Raw genomic sequence first — 19,798 nt, 5'->3', positions numbered from 1 at the left:
TCTTATGACTATGACTCAATTCATATCTTTGGTTGCCCTGCTTGGTATCATGTTAGTGAAAACAAGCTTGATAGTCGTGCTGTTAAAGGCATCTTTATGGGTGTGAAGAAAGGAGTGAAAGGGTTCAAAATTTGGAATCCAGTAGAGAATAAGATAGTCATGAGTAGAGATGTTACATTTGATGAAGTGTCTATGGTAAAGTCTTGGGGTTCTCAGCAGGTGGAGAACAGAAGCACCAATACTAGTGAGCCTTTGCAGCAGGTGGAGATTGATGCAACTCCACTAATTCCAGCTAAGTATGTATCTGTTACGACTACTTCGGAAGGCGTGACGTCTACAAGGGAGGTAACTACTGAAGTTCCAAATGATAGTGACGATGTTTATGAAGAGGAACATGAAGCAGTGGAAGATACGGAAGCTACGGTCACTGAGACCATAACAACCAGAAAACCGAGAAGATCAATCAGGAAACCTGGTTGGATGAATGATTTTATAGCTTATGCATTACCAATTGTTGAAGAAGGTATTCCTAATACCTATTTTGAAGCTATACACATTGTAGAACATCAAGAATGGGAAGCTTCTATGCAGGATGAGATGGAGTCTCTTTACAAGAATGGCACATGGATTCTTACGAAGCTTCCGAACGGTAAGAAGGTCATTGGGTGCAAATGGGTATATGCTAAGAAAGAAGGATCTCAGGTGAATCAAGTACGCTACAAGGCAAGATTAGTTGCGAAAGGTTATACCCAAAAGGAAGGGATTGACTACAATGAAGTGTTCACTCCAGTTGTGAAACACTCATCAATCCGAATTTTGTTGGCCTTGGTAGCACAGTATGATTTAGACCTAGTTCATCTAGATGTGAAGACGACGTTCTTACATGGTGATCTAGAAGAGGAGATCTATATGACTCAGCCGAGTGGGTTCAAAGTTGCTGGAAGAGAAGATTGTGTATGCAAGCTGAAGAAATCGTTGTATGGGCTGAAACAGTCTCCAAGACAGTGGTATAAGCGATTTGATCAGTTTATGATTGGTCAGACATACACAAGAAGTCACTATGACCATTGTGTATACTTCAAGAAGCTACGTGATGGGTCTTTCATATATTTGCTCTTGTATATCGATGATATGCTGATAGCATCGAATAACAAGAAAGAGATTGATAATTTGAAGCAAAAATTGTCAACTGAGTTCGAGATGAAAGATCTGGGAGAAGCTAACAAGATTCTTGGCATGGAGATTCAACGTGACAGAAAGAAGGGTAAAGTTTGTTTGTCTCAAAAGGCATACTTGAAGAAAGTGTTACAGAAATTTGGTATCTTCGAAGGAACTAAATCTGTAAGTACTCCCCTTGGTCCTCATTTTAAGTTGAGTTCTGATATGTCTCCCACTACTGAAGAAGAGCGTGAGTATATGGCCCAAGTCCCATATGCTAGTGCTGTTGGTAGCTTGATGTATGCGATGGTATGTACAAGGTCGGATATTTCACATGGAGTAAGTATGATCAGCCGTTATATGCATAATCCTGGTAAAGGACATTGGCAAGCTGTGAAATGGATTTTGAGGTATCTTTATGGTACTGTTGATGTTGGCTTGGAGTTTGTAAAGGAAGATGGGAACAATCAGTTGTGTGTTGGTTATGTGGATTCTGACTATGCTGGTAATTTGGACAAGAGGCGTTCAACTACAGGGTATGTATTTACCTTGGCTGGAGCACCGGTTAGTTGGAGATCGATTTTGCAGTCTACTGTGTCTCTCTCAACTACTGAAGCGGAGTATATGGCAGTGACTGAAGCATTTAAGGAGGTTATATGGTTACAGGGTTTGCTAGATGACTTGGGTGTTGTGCAAGAACAACTGCCTGTGCATTGTGATAGTCTTAGTGCAATTTACTTGGATAAGAATCAAGTGCATCATGCCATAACCAAACATATAGATATTCGATTTCACTTTGTTAGAGAAATTCTTGAAGAAGAAGACATTCTACTTGTGAAGATCGATACCAAAGACAATCCAGCTGATATGTTAACGAAAATAGTATTTGGGGTCAAGTTTCGTCATTGCTCGAAATTGATCCACATTCTTCCGGTTTGGTGATACCTTTTGGGGTAGAGGTTCTTAGGAACCTGGTGGAGGCCTTCTAGCAAGGCCATTGAGTGAACTACGGTCGGTTTGATTCCTTGCAGAGGATACGTAGGCAGCTTATGGCGCAATCGACGTTGGAAGACGAAGGAGATTTCGTGTATTGATCGTCTCATGCATGAATGCATGATCCGAGGTAGAGAATTGTTGGATATAGGTCGGTGGGTTTGAGTTTTAGATAACTCAAACAAAACTTGGTAGGAAGAGTTAATTTGGGATAAACCCAAATTTAGTCGGTCACCAAAAGGATTAGGATTAAGAGTTCGTGATAACTCTTGTAACGGCTCTAAACTGTTCAAGAGCTAGGTCTGTTACAAGATAGCTAGAGCTGATCAGCCACCTTAAGGTAGAATGTCAAGGAAGAATTACATTCCCTCAAGCTAAGGAATGCTTTAGATTTTTGGACAGATCAAAAATTTGAGAATACAACGATTTAAGGTGAACAGGATTTGTGTGCAAAGAATTATCCTACCATAGTGAGCACTTAATGGATCAGGGTAACACCACGGATGCACCGATTGTTGTTTGATAATTTCTTGTTTTACTTGAAATGTTTATTTCACTTACAAATGCCAGCTAGTACTGCTTTTAAGTGTCTATTACTCATAACAGTTTGGACCCGGTTTCATTATTTCCTGTTACTGTTGGAGTTTTTTTGTTTCCTTAAACTTCCTCGCCTTTCATATGCACTTGTCATATCATGGTTCTAGTGCTGAATAACAGCCCTAAAGCAGTTTCATAAGGAAGTTGCTGTGAATTAAGGAGTTTGGGATAACGGTTCTGAATAGCATTAGTCTAACTGTAAGAAAGCTAGAAAGCAACAGCAACAGCAAAAGAACAAGTAATATCATGATTCTGTGATTGTGGTTTGTTCACCTTTGCTGCTTAAGAACTGATTTCTTGAGTTGCTAACCGAAAGAATTAGGGTGATGGTTTTGATACTGATTTAGTAATGCCTGTAGGTTGCGTCCTCGTGGGACTATGGTCACCGAACTACCACGAAGGCGACTCTAACTGTCATTGTTCATAGTAATACCTAGAATAACACACCTTTTGGTATTGTCAGTGATAGTTAATCCAGCCTAAAATAACACACATACTGGGAATGTTGGTGATAGTCCATCTATCCCCCTTGGAAATGATAGACTCTATGCAGCTAATAGGAGTGGTTCTAAGACAGTAAATATTTGGTTACCTACCCTGAAGTGACTTGTCTCCATACAACTCGAGCACCCCAACGACTTGGTACCCCAACTCGTTTCAATTACCTTCTAAGACAGTAAATAACAGGGGTGCCTTGCGCGAATTGCAACTCCAATAGTTCACCTTGGGTGGCCAGAGTTGGTGGTTGGGTTTTTATATGTCACTTATGCAAGGCCTGTGCTATATAGTCATCCACTGTGGTTCCTTATTATGTATATATATATATAGTCTGAGCTTGAAGAAGCTTATGTTTTCCTAAACTAGGTATATGGCGACGCATGTACCCATTGTTAATGTTGGTTCTTCTATCGTTTTTTGCTCTTATGTGCATGTTCATTCAAAAATGATAGCAACTTTACAAGTTTTGACCACGATTCATAAACTTTACAAGTTTTGACCACGATTCATTCGGAAAACCTGGCTCCGCCACTGACTTTGTTGCATCCATTTGGAAGTATCAAAGCAAGCAAGCTTGAGACTAATCTAATTCTCACGAATGTTGCAGGTACCAGTAGAGGAGGGCAGGCTACCGACTAACAAAAACTCTAGATGCAGAAGAGGGAGAGGCGATTACTTTGGAGGCAGTATCACTGATAACAAGTAGTATAATTGAAGACTTTTTACATTTATTGTTTAGTTTTACTAATTGGAAACATAGTTTTGTGCCAAGAGACTTTAATCAGGTGGCAAATATGGCATTAGCATAGAGGAGAGAGTGTTGGACGGGAAAGTAATAGTAGTAATGAAAGACAATGGGCATGTAGGTACACACTTGGATGGATTTTCAGATTTTGTCCCACAAGCATAGTAGAAAGGGGTCTTTTCTAGAGAGATTTACATAAGTATTTATCTGAAGCAGCAACCTGACATCCGTCTCATATCCATTCGACCAACACGCCAACATCAAAGAGCTTCTCCCAAGAGGCTGGTGGAGCAGCACCTAATCTTCTTGGATCTGATGCTTTCTTTTTCTCTTCTCTTTGTCTCTCGCCGTATTTCCAAACGCCTGGCAAGTTCTGCGTTTGTTCTGCGTCTCTGATCTTCTTGCCAGTGCTCAATACCTCCGGGATGCCAGCTGCATGCTTGTTTTCCTGTTGCTGTAAAAATCAAATACGAGTAGGAACATGAAACACCAGAAACGGGTGAGGATATAGTTCGAGCATCCACCACAGCCCGGCTTCAGTTGGTCGAGACATACAACCAAGAAACGGGTGGCTTTGACTAGAGACCCACATTTTCGATATGCAAGTAAGACTCCACATTTGGAAAAAGAAATTCAAACTAGTTCTGGTGTGTTGATGCCGGAGCAGTGGTGGACAGGTTGAATTTGTGGAAACAAATTTATTAACCAATCCCTACTGGATATTTTTTTTGTTAATTCGATTTCCAGAAACTGTAATTTGGTTGTAAACATTAGCAAATTTATAAAGCAAGGAACCGATCGTACCTGAGTCATTCCCACTTTTTGAGCATGTACAAGGATCTATACGCCTTCGACGCATATTATCGACCATGGTCACCTTGACTATTTCACGCGACAGCACAGCTAATCTACATGATACAAAGTGTAAGAAGAAATCCTAAAACCGTACCTTGAGAAAACAAATAAAATCCTTAGCAAACAGTGAGGTATAACAAAACTTTTTACAGAATAAGATAGCATTTCCCAGTCGTTAGATCTGTAAGTATACTTTTGTATTATTTCCAGTGGCGGAACCAAAGGTGGGCTAGCTCCCCCTTTCTCCGCCGAAATCAGAAAATGGTAGTGAATTTTCCTATAAATCCCAAAGTAAATATGACTAAGTCCACCGATTCAAAATATTTCAGTCCACCAAGGAACCAACTACCAAGCCCATCTTTTTTTAGTCCATCATTTTCAGTGGTATAATCAAACTGAAAGGCTGAAAGATATTGGATCCCCATGGCGGATAACCCTGCAATAGGATAAAATTACTTGAATTTCGTCACGTCACTCTTGACATAGCAAATCTAGATTTTAATTCATGGATGTAGGTGGTTAATCATCTTAAGATAGGAAGCTAAGAGGTACTTGAATCGAGTCGTCAGTACTCAAGTATATGAAGCTAAAAGGTACTTGTATTTTGTCGTCAGTACGCGAGTACCTGCCTTGTAAGTGGCATGGCTTGTAATGATTTTGCAATATACATTCTGCAAGTGCTGTAATTCCATTCTTATCATGTCAGAGACAAGAACGAGAGAAAGGAGAGCCCTTGGAACAGAGAAAGAAACTGAGCTAAGCTCAGCTGAAGTTGAATGCAATTATAAAAACAACTAGACACTGATTAGGCGCGGCAAAAAATAATTTTTAGCCCCCCTTATTTTGAAATTCTGGCTCCGCTACACTAACGAAACACCTAAATCCTTTGACTGGGGATGATCAGTCACCAAATTAAGAGAAAACTTAACAGTAATTTCATGAAGACAAATCAATTTCACCGATTAATTGAGAGAAATAAAAGACCCGAGGAGTCTCAAAATAATCATGATCACTAACAAAATACCAAAGAGAATTTCATGAATTGAGAGAAATAAAAGACCTACGGAAAAATAAGGAATCTCAAAAATAACCATGATTCCTAGAACACTAATAAAATATATCCTAAAGAGAAAGAGAGTTACGTACGTAGTCTTTGTTTCTGTTCGAACTCTATACTCTCCAAAGCTTTCCGCTTCTCCTCCATCACCGGGTTTGCTACCACCAACAACCAAGATCTGCGTTCCCGGATCCTTCTGCTTCAATCATGATTTCCTGACTAACAGATGATTTTTTGATATCCGGCTGCCGCTATGAGTTTAAGTTGGGGTTTTGCTTCACCTATTCTCTCTTTCTTTCCTTCGTAAACAAGGTCGCTGGTGCAAAAATAAATAAATTGGGTGTAGTTATTTTCAGGACGTCCACGGTCCAGGGAATGCCATAAGACACGTAACGTTCTACCTAAATAATACGTATATGGGCGTAAACATGTGTAAATTTTCAGCCTCGCGTTTTTAGGGGCCACTCAAAAGGATTTAGGGGCCAACAATAAAACAAAAAAGGTCACCCAAAGGGAAAATGTAGCCAGCCCTTATCTCTCGTAATTTGTAATGGCAAAATTATCCTTATATATTCGGAGGATATGATAACATTTTTATCCTCCGATTTCAATCGGAAGACAAAAATTTACCCAGACTTCCGATTGTAGTCGGTGCAGTATTAGAATGATTTCTGTTTCATTTTTTCCATTTCTTTTTCATTTTTGAGTTGTTAGAGTTATAGAGAAGAAGGTGAAGGAAAAAAGGGAAAACCCATTTTATCATTACAAAAATGGATGGATATGAAGAAGAAGGTGAGAATCATGGCGAAGACGATTTGGGGTATATGTTGAATGATCCAAACTTTTGTGGAGAGGAAAACCTAGACGACCCTTTCATGGAAGAAAATGGAAAATCGCCTGATATTGAAGCTAACGATGCATGTAAAACACAGGTATTGTGTTAAGAAACTCAAATACTCGATTTGCATGCGTTTGTGTGATTTTGTAAACAAGAAAAACCGATTATTGCATGCATTGAATGCCATGAACTACCCAGATTCGGTAGATAATTTCTCGAATAAACTTACGAATATAACACACTGAGTACCAAATATGTATATTCGGTAGTTCCAAGATAGTAGTTTACTGCCGAATATGAGAAAAAACCCCAAACTGGTTTTCCAAAAAAATCTACATTCGGTAGTTATGTAGAGTTATTTACCTCCGAATGGCCCCAAAAACGAATTCCTCAAAAAATTTCAAAACTCAGTATTCATATCCTTTACAATCGGTAATAGTTTAACATTATTTGACTGCCGAATATAACAGTGGCCTCAAAATAAAATTTCCGAAAACTTGAAAATCGGATGTTTATCGATTAAAGTTATCTCCCGGTTATTTATATTCGGCTGTTTTACTATATATTTTAGATTCCGATTATATCATTTTTTGCACTCAGTAAACTGTGTACATTCATTTGCGTAAATCGGGTGTTTTGGTACCGATAGGATTCCGAATATAGTATATTCGACAGTTTGACTTATTTAATAACCTCCGATTATTGTATAATAATTTGTTGCTTTCATATGCAGGCCGCTGAAGAGTTTGTTGATGATTTCTATTTGATGCCCGACACTTCCCTATACTATGCAAACGATTTAGTATACTCATTACTACTTTTCTTTTTTTTCAAAATTTATATGTTAAATGGTTATGCTTATTAGATTTGTTTTTGTTTTATGCACGTTTAGACATTTGGAAGTAAGAAGGAGGCAAAGGAATGGCTTATGAACAAGGCAAAAGATAACATGTGCGTGGTAGTTCAAAATAATCATGTTAGTGAAACTCGATTTGAAATGATTTGTGAGCGAGGTGGGACGCGAAAGAGTCACGAGGGAAAGAATAGTAAGTACGTACGGAAGATGAATAGGAAATACCGAAGCAATACCAAGAAGATAGGATGCCCATTTAAGATTTTCTTCTATAAGCCCGATGGTATTAAAGGTAAAGATTATAAAATGTATAAAGTTGATAACGGTTGTCACAACCATGATGATTTGTTGGATTTAATTGGACATGTAATGGTTGCCAAGTTAAAACCACATCAAATGCAGACGGTGACGTCTATACGGATCCAAAAAGCGAGTGCGATCTTAAGTAAAATAAAGGCGGACGACCCCGACAACTTGTCTTCTTTGTCTACAATTAAGTCGTCCCTAGCTACGATCAAAAGGACTGAATGGGATGGTATAACGGTCATGTAACAATCGGAGTGGTTAGCGGAGTTACACGGCTACACCTTGAGAAGGGAAGAAAAGGATGGTATAGTGGTTCGTATTTTCTTGGCACATCCCGAAATGATCCAATTGGCTCAATGCTTTCATCAAATTTTGTTGATAGATGCTACTTATAAGACAAACAACTATAACATGCCGTTGTTGAACATTGCTTGCCATACTTCGGACAAAAACACGTTTACGATTGCATGGGGTTTAATGGATCATGAGAACAATGTGAGTTTCATTTGGATGTTGGAGACGTTGAGGTCCATTTATAACGGTGATAATTTTCCAAGGGTTATTGTAACGGATAACGATCAAGCCTTAATGCATGCAATAACGGTAGTGTTTTTGGAAGCCCAAAACTTGCAATGTACGTGGCACATTCAATGCAATCTCAAAACCAATTGACATCATCATTTCCAATCTAAAAGACCAAGAAAGGGTACCAAGAGGTCAAAGGAAGAGGATGAGCGCATTAGTAAATTAACCGTGGAAGAACGTAAGGAAGAGGATAGGTTATTTGAAGAAAAGTGGAAGGAGGATGGAATTATTTGGAAAATGGTCATGAAAGCATGGGACAAAATCATTTGGTAGATGACCGAGGAAATTTACGAATGTAACTTGAAGAAATTTGAGGATGAATACGGCACGGACTACCCAAAACCGGTTGAGTATTGTAAAAAACAATGGTTAACGATTAAGGAGAGGTTTGTGTTTGCATGGACATATGAATATCGTAACTTCAAGAACGAGGCGACAAGCATTGCGGAGGGGTCTCATGGTCGACTAAAGAAAATACTAATTGGTAATCAAAATGGAGTTGTGTCGATCCAAGAAGCAATCCATGAATTCACCAATCGTGATCTCGTAAAGATTAGGAAATGTATGCAATTTAGTGTACACCAATTCCCGATGGAACATATTAAGGAAAAATTGCTTCTAAGGGGAGTTGTTCATAAAGTTTCAAGATGGGCAATAAATCGCATGATGAAACAATTGAAGTTATATAAAACTTATGATGACGAGAATACGGTTTGTGTTTGCAAGGATATGATAGGTATTGGACTCCCGTGTCGTCATAGGTTGGGTAGGTATGTTGAAGTGATTGACATCAATGATATTCATCCATTTTGGAAGCAATTAAATTTCACTCCGAACACCCCGGTAGTTGATGGTCCGTCTTTCTTGGAGTCGGAATTGTGTGCACGAATAGACGAGCGTTACGCTACATCAAACGGCACCAAAAAGCAAATATTGATGCATAATTTGGAGGAAGCCCTTCACCCTTGTTTAAGGGAGGTTGATGAACCTATTAAGCAAAAGAACATCGGTAGGCCGAACACCGAAGTGTCGAGGACCATCCAAAGAAAAGAGTTGAAGGAGTATTTGTCTAATAAAAGAATATTGTCTAGGAACGAGCGTTCGGAAGCCGAATTTGAAGATGAGCCGGAACCTAAGAAAAGAGGTCGTCCAAGAAATGATCAAAGTGGACCAACCACCCGACAAGTAAAGCCAAAGATCTCTACAGAGCCTTCTCAAGTAAGTCAACCCAATGTTGTCGAAGAAGTTGTTGAGAAAATGAACGCCTCGCAACAAACCCAACCAATGGAAATTCTTACTATAAAAGAGGACAAAGGTACTCTTCGTTGCCCTAGAGATCTTAATGGAAGACCAAATCGATCCACATATACAATATACAAAGAGTATTTGGAACAACTCCCTCCACTTATCATTCCATTTGTTTTGTCGACCGACGAGGTTGATGGGGATGGAAATTGTGGGTTTCACGTTGCTACGGAACAAATGGGTTACTTTAGATAGGCGGATATCGAAGATGTCACCCAATGCCAATATTTAAGAAATAAGATGGCGATACAACTAGTGAAGGACAAGGGTTTTTATATGGAGATGATGAGGCGAGGAGATAGATACGACAAAGAACAAGAGTTCAAAGACTTAGTTGCGCGTGTGAAGTGTCGAAAGGGATTGAAGACAATCGGATCCAAGTATTGGATGACAATGCCTGAATTTGGATATCTCCTAGCGGACGTTTTGAATTGCGTGGTACATTTCTTTGTTCCTCCTATGTATGGACTTAGCATGAGGTTTGCACCCACAAGAACGGCTTGCGACAAGTCGGTTAAAGATAGAAGAATCGTAATGGCATTTGTGAATGAAATGCATTTTATCGGTTTAAGAGTAAAGAAAGATTGTCCGTTACCTCCGTTGAGTAAGTGGCACGATTACTTCCCGATGAACCATTGCAAGGATTGGGTGAAACAATATGAGTCCAACATGGTTGATTGGGATCGCGTTATGGACAAAAACTTTCCCGCTGAGTTACTCGAATTGATCCCCTCGGATGATGACGATGTTTGATCGTTTTTTTTCGAACATGTAATTTGTACAAGTTTTTTGGAAACTTTTTTCTGAGGATATATGATTTAATCGGTCGCAAAAAATACAATGTTGTCTCCCGAATGTAGGAATCGGGCTCTTTGATACACGTTTTGATTCCGAATATTATAATCGGTTGGTAATGATACACGTTTTGATTCTGAATATTATAATCGGTAGAACTCTTAAATATCTATCTATCGATTTGGTGGGTATTTCGAGGCACGGCTATATTTTTTTTTTGAAACTATGTAATCAGAACAACAGTATTATAACACCTCAATCCGATTAATCATATTCGGGAATTCCATATTTTATCAAACCGCCGATTAATATTAAAAATTTGAATTTACAGCACTCAAACATCACATGTTATTCTTTTTTCCCAGTCCGAGATGCAACAATCAACGCGGCTTCGAAATGTAGAAATGACTCTCCTCTCCACTTGGAATAAGCATCTTGTGCCGCAAACCTGTCGTCTCTGTGCCTAGCAAAAATAAGGTTGTACTCGGTGCACAATTTTATAACATGGTGCACCCTTGAAGAAACATGGGATGGTTCATAATTGTGGCGTGGCTTCTTGTACTTACCAACAAAAGGACCCAATGAAACGTTAATCCAAAATATACGATCGTCCCGTTGTTCTTTGGGTAGATCTTTCACAATGTAATAATTTATTATCCATTCGGTCTCTTCCTCAACTTGTTTTATTCTTTCTCTATGATGGAATTGTTCTTGACCTCGCTTCTTAGCCTTGATTTCCTCTTCCTCCTCCTTCGTTGCCACTAACAATGGTTTAATTTTTTTGGGTTGTTTGTTCCTTTTTTGTATTTCTTCTTCCATTGCTGCAATTGATGTAGTTGTTCGCTTGCATCTTCGAAGTATGTTGTCGATTGATGATGGACTTGCCATTGAAAAGGTTTTTCATTCTGATTTTTTACTCAATAATAACTGAGAGGGGTTACCCTCCTTATATAGATTAGAGTTCCAACGGCTCTAATTTTTGAAAATATGGCCGTTGAAGTTTCTGAAAATATGGCCGTTGAGGTTTCGTATTAATGATGCACTACAATCGGTTGCTAACGATACACGTATTCCCTCCTAATAGGACATTCGGTAGCGAACTTAAATTTTTATCTACCGATTAGGTTGGTATTTCTAAACACGACTATATTATTCGGATGATAATTTTTTTTTGTAAAGTCCCGAATGTACGATGGCCCAAAAATCAGAACTTGGAAAAAACTGATACTTTTCAAATTTTGAACTTGCAATAATCGGAAGTAAACTTAGTTCCCAAACTTCCGAATATGGGTTGTCTAACCTTCTATATTGGCCCTTGGAACCACCTAGAGCCATGGCATGGTTTGTTTTGAACTTGTAATATTCGGAGGATAATTTTTTCTTGAAAATTCCCGAATGTACGATGGCCCAAAAATCAGAATTTGGGAAAAACTTATACTTTTCAAATTTTGAACTTGCAATAATCGGAAGTAAACTTAGTTACCCAAACTTCCGAATATGGGTTGTCTAACCTTCTATATTGGCCCTTGGAACCACCTACAGACATGGCATGGTTTGTTTTGAACTTGTAATATTCGGAGGATAATTTTTTTTTGTAAAGTCCCGAATGTACGATGGCCCAAAAATCAGAATTTGGAAAAAAATGATACTTTTCAAATTTTGAACTTGCAATAATCGGAAGTAAACTTAGTTACCCAAACTTCCGAATATGGGTTGTCTAACCTTCTATATTGGCCCTTGGAACCACCTAGAGCCATGGCATGGTTTGTTTTGAACTTGTAATATTCGGAGGATAATTTTTTTTTGTAAAGTCCCGAATGTACGGTGGCCCAAAAATCAGAATTTGGGAAAAACTGATACTTTTCAAATTTTGAACTTACAATAATCGGAAGTAAACTTAGTTACCCAAACTTCCGAATATGGGTTGTCTAACCTTCGATATTGGACCTTGGACCACCTAGAGCCATGGCATGGTTTGTTTTGAACTTGTAATATTCAGAGGATAATTTTTTTTTGTAAAGTCCCTAATGTACGATGGCCCAAAAATCAGAATTTGGGAAAAACTAATACTTTTCAAATTTTGAACTTGCAATAATCGGAAGTAAACTTAGTTACCCAAACTTCCGAATATGGGTTGTCTAACCTTCTATATTGGCCCTTGGAACCACCTAGAGCCATGGCATAGTTTGTTTTGAACTTGTAATATTCGGAGGATAATTTTTTTTTGTAAAGTCCCTAATGTACGATGGCCCAAAAATCAGAATTTGGGAAAAACTAATACTTTTCAAATTTTGAACTTGCAATAATCGGAAGTAAACTTAGTTACCCAAACTTCCGAATATGGGTTGTCTAACCTTCGATATTGGACCTTGGACCCCCTAGAGCCATGGCATGGTTTGTTTTGAACTTGTAATATTCGGAGGATATTTTTTTTTTTGTAAAGTCCCGAATGTACGGTGGCCCAAAAATCAGAATTTGGGAAAAACTGATACTTTTCAAATTTTGAACTTGCAATAATCGGAAGTAAACTTAGTTACCCAAACTTCCGAATATGGGTTGTCTAACCTTCTATATTGGCCCTTGGAACCACCTAGAGCCATGGCATGGTTTGTTTTGAACTTGTAATATTCGGAGGATAATTTTTTTTTGTAAAGTCCCGAATGTACGATGGCCCAAAAATCAGAATTTGGGAAAAACTGATACTTTTCAAATTTTGAACTTGCAACAATCGGAAGTAAGCTTAGTTACCCAAACTTCTGAATATGGGTTGTCTAACCTTCTATATTGGCCCTTGAACCATCTAGAGCCATGACATGGTTTGTTTTGAACTTGTAATATTCGGAGGATAATTTTTTTTTGTAAAGTCCCGAATGTACGATGACCCAAAAATCAGAATTTGGGAAAAACTGATACTTTTCAAATTTTGAACTTGCAATAATCGGAAGTAAACTTAGTTACCCAAACTTCCGAATATGGGTTGTCTAACCTTCTATATTGGCCCTTGGAACCACCTAGAGCCATGGCATGGTTTGTTTTGAACTTGTAATATTCGGAGGATAATTTTTTTTTGTAAAGTCCCGAATGTACGGTGGCCCAAAAATCAGAATTTGGGAAAAACTGATACTTTTCAAATTTTGAACTTACAATAATCGGAAGTAAACTTAGTTACCCAAACTTCCGAATATGGGTTGTCTAACCTTCTATATTGGCCCTTGGAACCACCTACAGACATGGCATGGTTTGTTTTGAACTTGTAATATTCGGAGGATAATTTTTTTTTGTAAAGTCCCGAATGTACGATGGCCCAAAAATCAGAATTTGGAAAAAAATGATACTTTTCAAATTTTGAACTTGCAATAATCGGAAGTAAACTTAGTTACCCAAACTTCCGAATATGGGTTGTCTAACCTTCTATATTGGCCCTTGGAACCACCTAGAGCCATGGCATGGTTTGTTTTGAACTTGTAATATTCGGAGGATAATTTTTTTTTTGTAAAGTCCCGAATGTACGATGGCCCAAAAATCAGAATTTGGGAAAAACTGATACTTTTCAAATTTTGAACTTCCAATAATCGGAAGTAAACTTAGTTACCCAAACTTCCGAATATGGGTTGTCTAACCTTCTATATTGGCCCTTGGAACCACCTAGAGCCATGGCATGGTTTGTTTTTAACTTGTAATATTCGGAGGATAATTTTTTTTTGTAAAGTCCCGAATGTACGATGGCCCAAAAATCAGAATTTGGGAAAAACTGATACTTTTCAAATTTTGAACTTGCAATAATCGGAAGTAAACTTAGTTACCCAAACTTCCGAATATGGGTTGTCTAACCTTCTATATTGGCCCTTGGAACCACCTAGAGCCATGGCATGGTTTGTTTTGAACTTGTAATATTCGGAGGATAATTTTTTTTTTTAAAGTCCCGAATCTACGATGGCCCAAAAATCAGAATTTGGGAAAAACTGATACTTTTCAAATTTTGAACTTGCAATAATCGGAAGTAAACTTAGTTACCCAAAATTCCGAATATGGGTTGTCTAACCTTCTATATTGGCCCTTGGAACCACCTAGAGCCATGGCATGGTTTGTTTTGAACTTGTAATATTCGGAGGATAATTTTTTTTTGTAAGTCCCGAATGTACGATGGCCCAAAAATCAGAATTTGGGAAAAACTGATACTTTTCAAATTTTGAACTTGCAATAATCGGAAGTAAACTTAGTTACCCAAACTTCCGAATATGGGTTGTCTAACCTTCTATATTGTCCCTTGGAACCACCTAGAGCCATGGCATGGTTTGTTTTGAACTTGCAATATTCGGAGGATAATTTTTTTTCTAAAGTCCCGAATGTACGATGGCCCAAAAATCAGAATTTGGGAAAAACTTATACTTTTCAAATTTTGAACTTGCAATAATCGGAAGTAAACTTAGTTACCCAAACTTCCGAATATGGGTTGTCTAACCTTCTATATTGGCCCTTGGAACCACCTACAGACATGGCATGGTTTGTTTTGAACTTGTAATATTCGGAGGATAATTTTTTTTTGTAAAGTCCCGAATGTACGATGGCCCAAAAATCAGAATTTGGAAAAAAATGATACTTTTCAAATTTTGAACTTGCAATAATCGGAAGTAAACTTAGTTACCCAAACTTCCGAATATGGGTTGTCTAACCTTCTATATTGGCCCTTGGAACCACCTAGAGCCATGGCATGGTTTGTTTTGAACTTGTAATATTCGGAGAATAATCTTTTTTTGTAAAGTCCCGAATGTACGATGGCCCAAAAATCAGAATTTGGGAAAAACTGATACTTTTCAAATTTTGAACTTGCAATAATCGGAAGTAAACTTAGTTACCCAAACTTCCGAATATGGGTTGTCTAACCTTCTATATTGGCCATTGGAACCACCTAGAGCCATGGCATGGTTTGTTTTGAACTTGTAATATTCGGAGGATAATTTTTTTTTGTAAAGTCCCGAATGTACGATTGCCCAAAAATCAGAATTTGGGAAAAACTGATACTTTTCAAATTTTGAACTTGCAATAATCGGAAGTAAACTTAGTTACCCAATCTTCCTAATATGGGTTGTCTAACCTTCTATATTGGCATTTGGAACCACCTAGAGCCATGACATGGATTGTTTTGAACTTGTAATAATCGGAGGATAATTTTTATTTATAAAGTCCCGAATGTACGATGGCCCAAAAATCAGAATTTGGGAAAAACTGATACTTTTCAAATTTTGAACTTGCAATAATCGGAAGTAAACTTAGTTACCCAAACTTCCGAATATAGGTTGTCTAACCTTCTATATTGGCCCTTGGAACCACTTAGAGCCATGGCATGGTTTGTTTTGAACTTTTAATATTCGGAGGATAATTTTTTTTGTAAAGTCCCGAATGTACGGTGGCCCAAAAATCAGAATTTGGGAAAAACTGATACTTTTCAAATTTTGAACTTGCAATAATCGGAAGTAAACTTAGTTACCCAATCTTCCTAATATGGGTTGTCTAACCTTCTATATTGGCCTTTGGAACCACCTAGAGCCATGACATGGATTGTTTTGAACTTGTAATAATCGGAGGATAATTTTTTTTTGTAAAGTCCTCAATATACGATGGCCCAAAAATCAGAATTTGGGAAAAACTGATACTTTTCAAATTTCAAACTTGCAATAATCAGAAGTAAACTTAGTTACCCAATCTTCCTAATATGGGTTGTCTAACCTTCTATATTGGCATTTGGAACCACCTAGAGCCATGGCATGGTTTGTTTTGAACTTGTAATATTCGAAGGATAATTTTTTTTTTGTAAAGTCCCTAATGTACGATGGCCCAAAAATCAGAATTTGGGAAAAACTAATACTTTTCAAATTTTGAACTTGCAATAATCGGAAGTAAACTTAGTTACCCAAACTTCCGAATATGGGTTGTCTAACCTTCGATATTGGACCTTGGACCACCTAGAGCCATGGCATGGTTTGTTTTGAACTTGTAATATTCGGAGGATATTTTTTTTTTTGTAAAGTCCCTAATGTACGATGGCCCAAAAATCAGAATTTGGGAAAAACTGATACTTTTCAAATTTTGAACTTGCAATAATCGGAAGTAAACTTAGTTACCCAAACTTCCGAATATGGGTTGTCTAACCTTCTATATTGGCCCTTGGACCACCTAGAGCCATGGCATGGTTTGTTTTGAACTTGTAATATTCTGAGGATATTTTTTTTTTGTAAAGTCCTGAATGTACGATGGCCCAAAAATCAGAATTTGGGAAAAACTTATACTTTTCAAATTTTGAACTTGCAATAATCGGAAGTAAACTTAGTTACACAAACTTCCAAATATGGGTTGTCTAACTTTCTATATTGGCCCTTGGAACCACCTAGAGCCATGGCATGGTTTGTTTCGAACTTGTAATATTCGGAGGATAATTTTTTTTTGTAAAGTCCCGAATGTACGATGGCCCAAAAATCAGAATTTGGGAAAAACTGATACTTTTCAAATTTTGAACTTGCAATAATCATAAGTAAACTTAGTTACCCAAACTTCCGAATATGGGTTGTCTAACCTTCTATATTGGCCCTTGGAACCACCTAGAGCCATGGCATGGTTTGTTTTGAACTTGTAATATTCGGAGGATAATTTTTTTTTGTAAAGTCCCGAATGTACGATGGCCCAAAAATCAGAATTTGGGAAAAACTGATACTTTTCAAATTTTGAACTTGCAATAATCGGAAGTAAACTTAGTTACCCAAACTTCCGAATATGGGTTGTCTAACTTTCTATATTGGCCCTTGGAACCACCTAGAGTCATGGCATGGTTTGTTTTGAACTTGTAATATTCGGAGGATAATTTTTTTTTGTAAAGACCCGAATGTACGATGACTCATAAATCAGAATTTGGGAAAAACTGATACTTTTCAAATTTTGAACTTGCAATAATCGTAAGTAAACTTAGTTACCCAAACTTCCGAATATGGGTTGTCTAACCTGCATGGTTTGTTTTGAACTTGTAATATTCGGAGGATAATTTTTTTTTGTAAAGTCCTCGATGTACGATGGCCCAAATATCAGAATTTGGGAAAAACTGATACTTTTCAAATTTTGAACTTGCAATAATCGGAAGTAAACTTAGTTACCCAAACTTCCGAATATGGGTTTTCTAACTTTCTATATTGGCCCTTGGAACCACCTAGAGCCATGGCATGGTTTGTTTTGAACTTGTAATATTCGGAGGATAATTTTTTTTTGTAAAGACCCGAATGTACGATGACTCATAAATCAGAATTTGGGAAAAACTGATACTTTTCAAATTTTGAACTTGCAATAATCGTAAGTAAACTTAGTTACCCAAACTTCCGAATATGGGTTGTCTAACCTTCTATATTGGCCCTTGGAACCACCTAGAGCTATGGCATGGTTTGTTTTGAACTTGTAATATTCGGAGGATAATTTTTTTTTGTAAAGTCCCGAATGTACGATGGCCCAAAAATCAGAATTTGGGAAAAACTGATACTTTTCAAATTTTGAACTTGCAATAATCGGAAGTAAACTTAGTTACCCAAACTTCCGAATATGGGTTGTCTAACTTTCTATATTGGCCCTTAGAACCACCTAGAGCCATGGCATGGTTTGTTTCGAACTTGTAATATTCGGAGGATAATTTTTTTTTGTAAAGTCCCGAATGTACGATGGCCCAAAAATCAGAATTTGGGAAAAACTGATACTTTTCAAATTTTGAACTTGCAATAATCGGAAGTAAACTTAGTTACCCAAACTTCCGAATATGGGTTGTCTAACCTTCTATATTGGCCCTTGGAACCACCTAGAGCTATGGCATGGTTTGTTTTGAACTTGTAATATTCGGAGGATAATTTTTTTTTGTAAAGTCCCGAATGTACGATGGCCCAAAAATCAGAATTTGGGAAAAACTGATACTTTTCAAATTTTGAACTTGCAATAATCGGAAGTAAACTTAGTTACCCAAACTTCCGAATATGGGTTGTCTAACTTTCTATATTGGCCCTTGGAACCACCTAGAGCCATGGCATGGTTTGTTTTGAACTTGTAATATTCGGAGGATAATTTTTTTTTGTAAAGACCCGAATGTACGATGACTCATAAATCAGAATTTGGGAAAAACTGATACTTTTCAAATTTTGAACTTGCAATAATCGTAAGTAAACTTAGTTACCCAAACTTCCGAATATGGGTTGTCTAACCTGCATGGTTTGTTTTGAACTTGTAATATTCGGAGGATAATTTTTTTTTGTAAAGTCCTCGATGTACGATGGCCCAAATATCAGAATTTGGGAAAAACTGATACTTTTCAAATTTTGAACTTGCAATAATCGGAAGTAAACTTAGTTACCCAAACTTCCGAATATGGGTTGTCTAACCTTCTATATTGGCCCTTGGAACCACCTAGAGCCATGGCATGGTTTGTTTTGAACTTGTAATATTCGGAGGATAATTTTTTTTTGTAAAGTCCCTAATGTACGATGGCCCAAAAATCAGAATTTGGGAAAAACTGATACTTTTCAAATTTTGAACTTGCAATAATCGGAAGTAAACTTAGTTACCCAAACTTCCGAATATGGGTTGTCTAACCTTCTATATTGGCCCTTGGACCACCTAGAGCCATGGCATGGTTTGTTTTGAACTTGTAATATTCTGAGGATATTTTTTTTTTGTAAATTCCTGAATGTACGATGGCCCAAAAATCAGAATTTGGGAAAAACTTATACTTTTCAAATTTTGAACTTGCAATAATCGGAAGTAAACTTAGTTACCCAAACTTCCGAATATGGGTTGTCTAACTTTCTATATTGGCCCTTGGAACCACCTAGAGCCATGGCATGGTTTGTTTTGAACTTGTAATATTCGGAGGATAATTTTTTTTTGTAAAGTCCCGAATGTACGATGGCCCAAAAATCAGAATTTGGGAAAAACTGATACTTTTCAAATTTTGAACTTGAAATAATCGGAAGTTAACTTAGTTACCAAAACTTCTGAATATGGGCTGTCTAACCTTCTATATTGGCCCTTGGAACCACCTAGAGCCATGGCATGGTTTGTTTTGAACTTGTAATATTCGGAGGATAATTTTTTTTTTGTAAAGTCCCGAATGTACGATGGCCCAAAAATCAGAATTTGGGAAAAACTGATACTTTTCAAATTTTGAACTTGCAATAATCGGAAGTAAACTTA

At 37.5% G+C, this 19,798-nt stretch overlaps 1 protein-coding gene across 2 annotated transcripts; it reads right to left on the bottom strand.

Moving 5' to 3' along the window:
- Window positions 1-3,933: 3,933 nt before the first annotated feature.
- LOC113362790 lies at window positions 3,934-6,254 on the bottom strand. Of its 2 annotated transcripts, none has more exons than XR_003365842.1 (3): window positions 5,993-6,254; window positions 4,796-4,899; window positions 3,934-4,445 (listed from the first exon to the last, which is right to left on the bottom strand). XR_003365842.1 is itself a non-coding variant. In XM_026605283.1 (3 exons), exons 1-3 carry the CDS (start codon window positions 6,048-6,050, stop codon window positions 4,252-4,254), a joined length of 351 nt encoding a protein of 116 aa, XP_026461068.1. In that variant the 5' UTR covers window positions 6,051-6,252; the 3' UTR covers window positions 3,934-4,251. The 2 variants fall into 2 exon arrangements, 1 of the variants encoding a protein (XP_026461068.1); XM_026605283.1 differs by having other exon boundaries at window positions 4,796-4,894; window positions 5,993-6,252.
- Window positions 6,255-19,798: the final 13,544 nt, after the last annotated feature.

The sequence above is a fragment of the Papaver somniferum genome, chromosome 4 (assembly GCF_003573695.1).
Source record: "Papaver somniferum cultivar HN1 chromosome 4, ASM357369v1, whole genome shotgun sequence".
Lineage (NCBI taxonomy): Eukaryota > Viridiplantae > Streptophyta > Magnoliopsida > Ranunculales > Papaveraceae > Papaver > Papaver somniferum.
Note: the sequence above shows the minus strand (reverse complement) of the source record. Positions and strands in the feature narration are given on the sequence as shown.

Coding starts and splice junctions, on each gene's coding strand:
- LOC113362790 (XM_026605283.1), bottom strand. CDS start 6,050: ATGGAGGAGAAGCGGAAAGCTTTGGAGAGTATAGAGTTCGAACAGAAA. Junction 4,895..5,992: donor CGAACAGAAACAAAGACTAC/GTACGTAACTCT, acceptor CATGTAGATTAG/CTGTGCTGTCGCGTGAAATA. Junction 4,446..4,795: donor AAAAAGTGGGAATGACTCAG/GTACGATCGGTT, acceptor TGATTTTTACAG/CAACAGGAAAACAAGCATGC.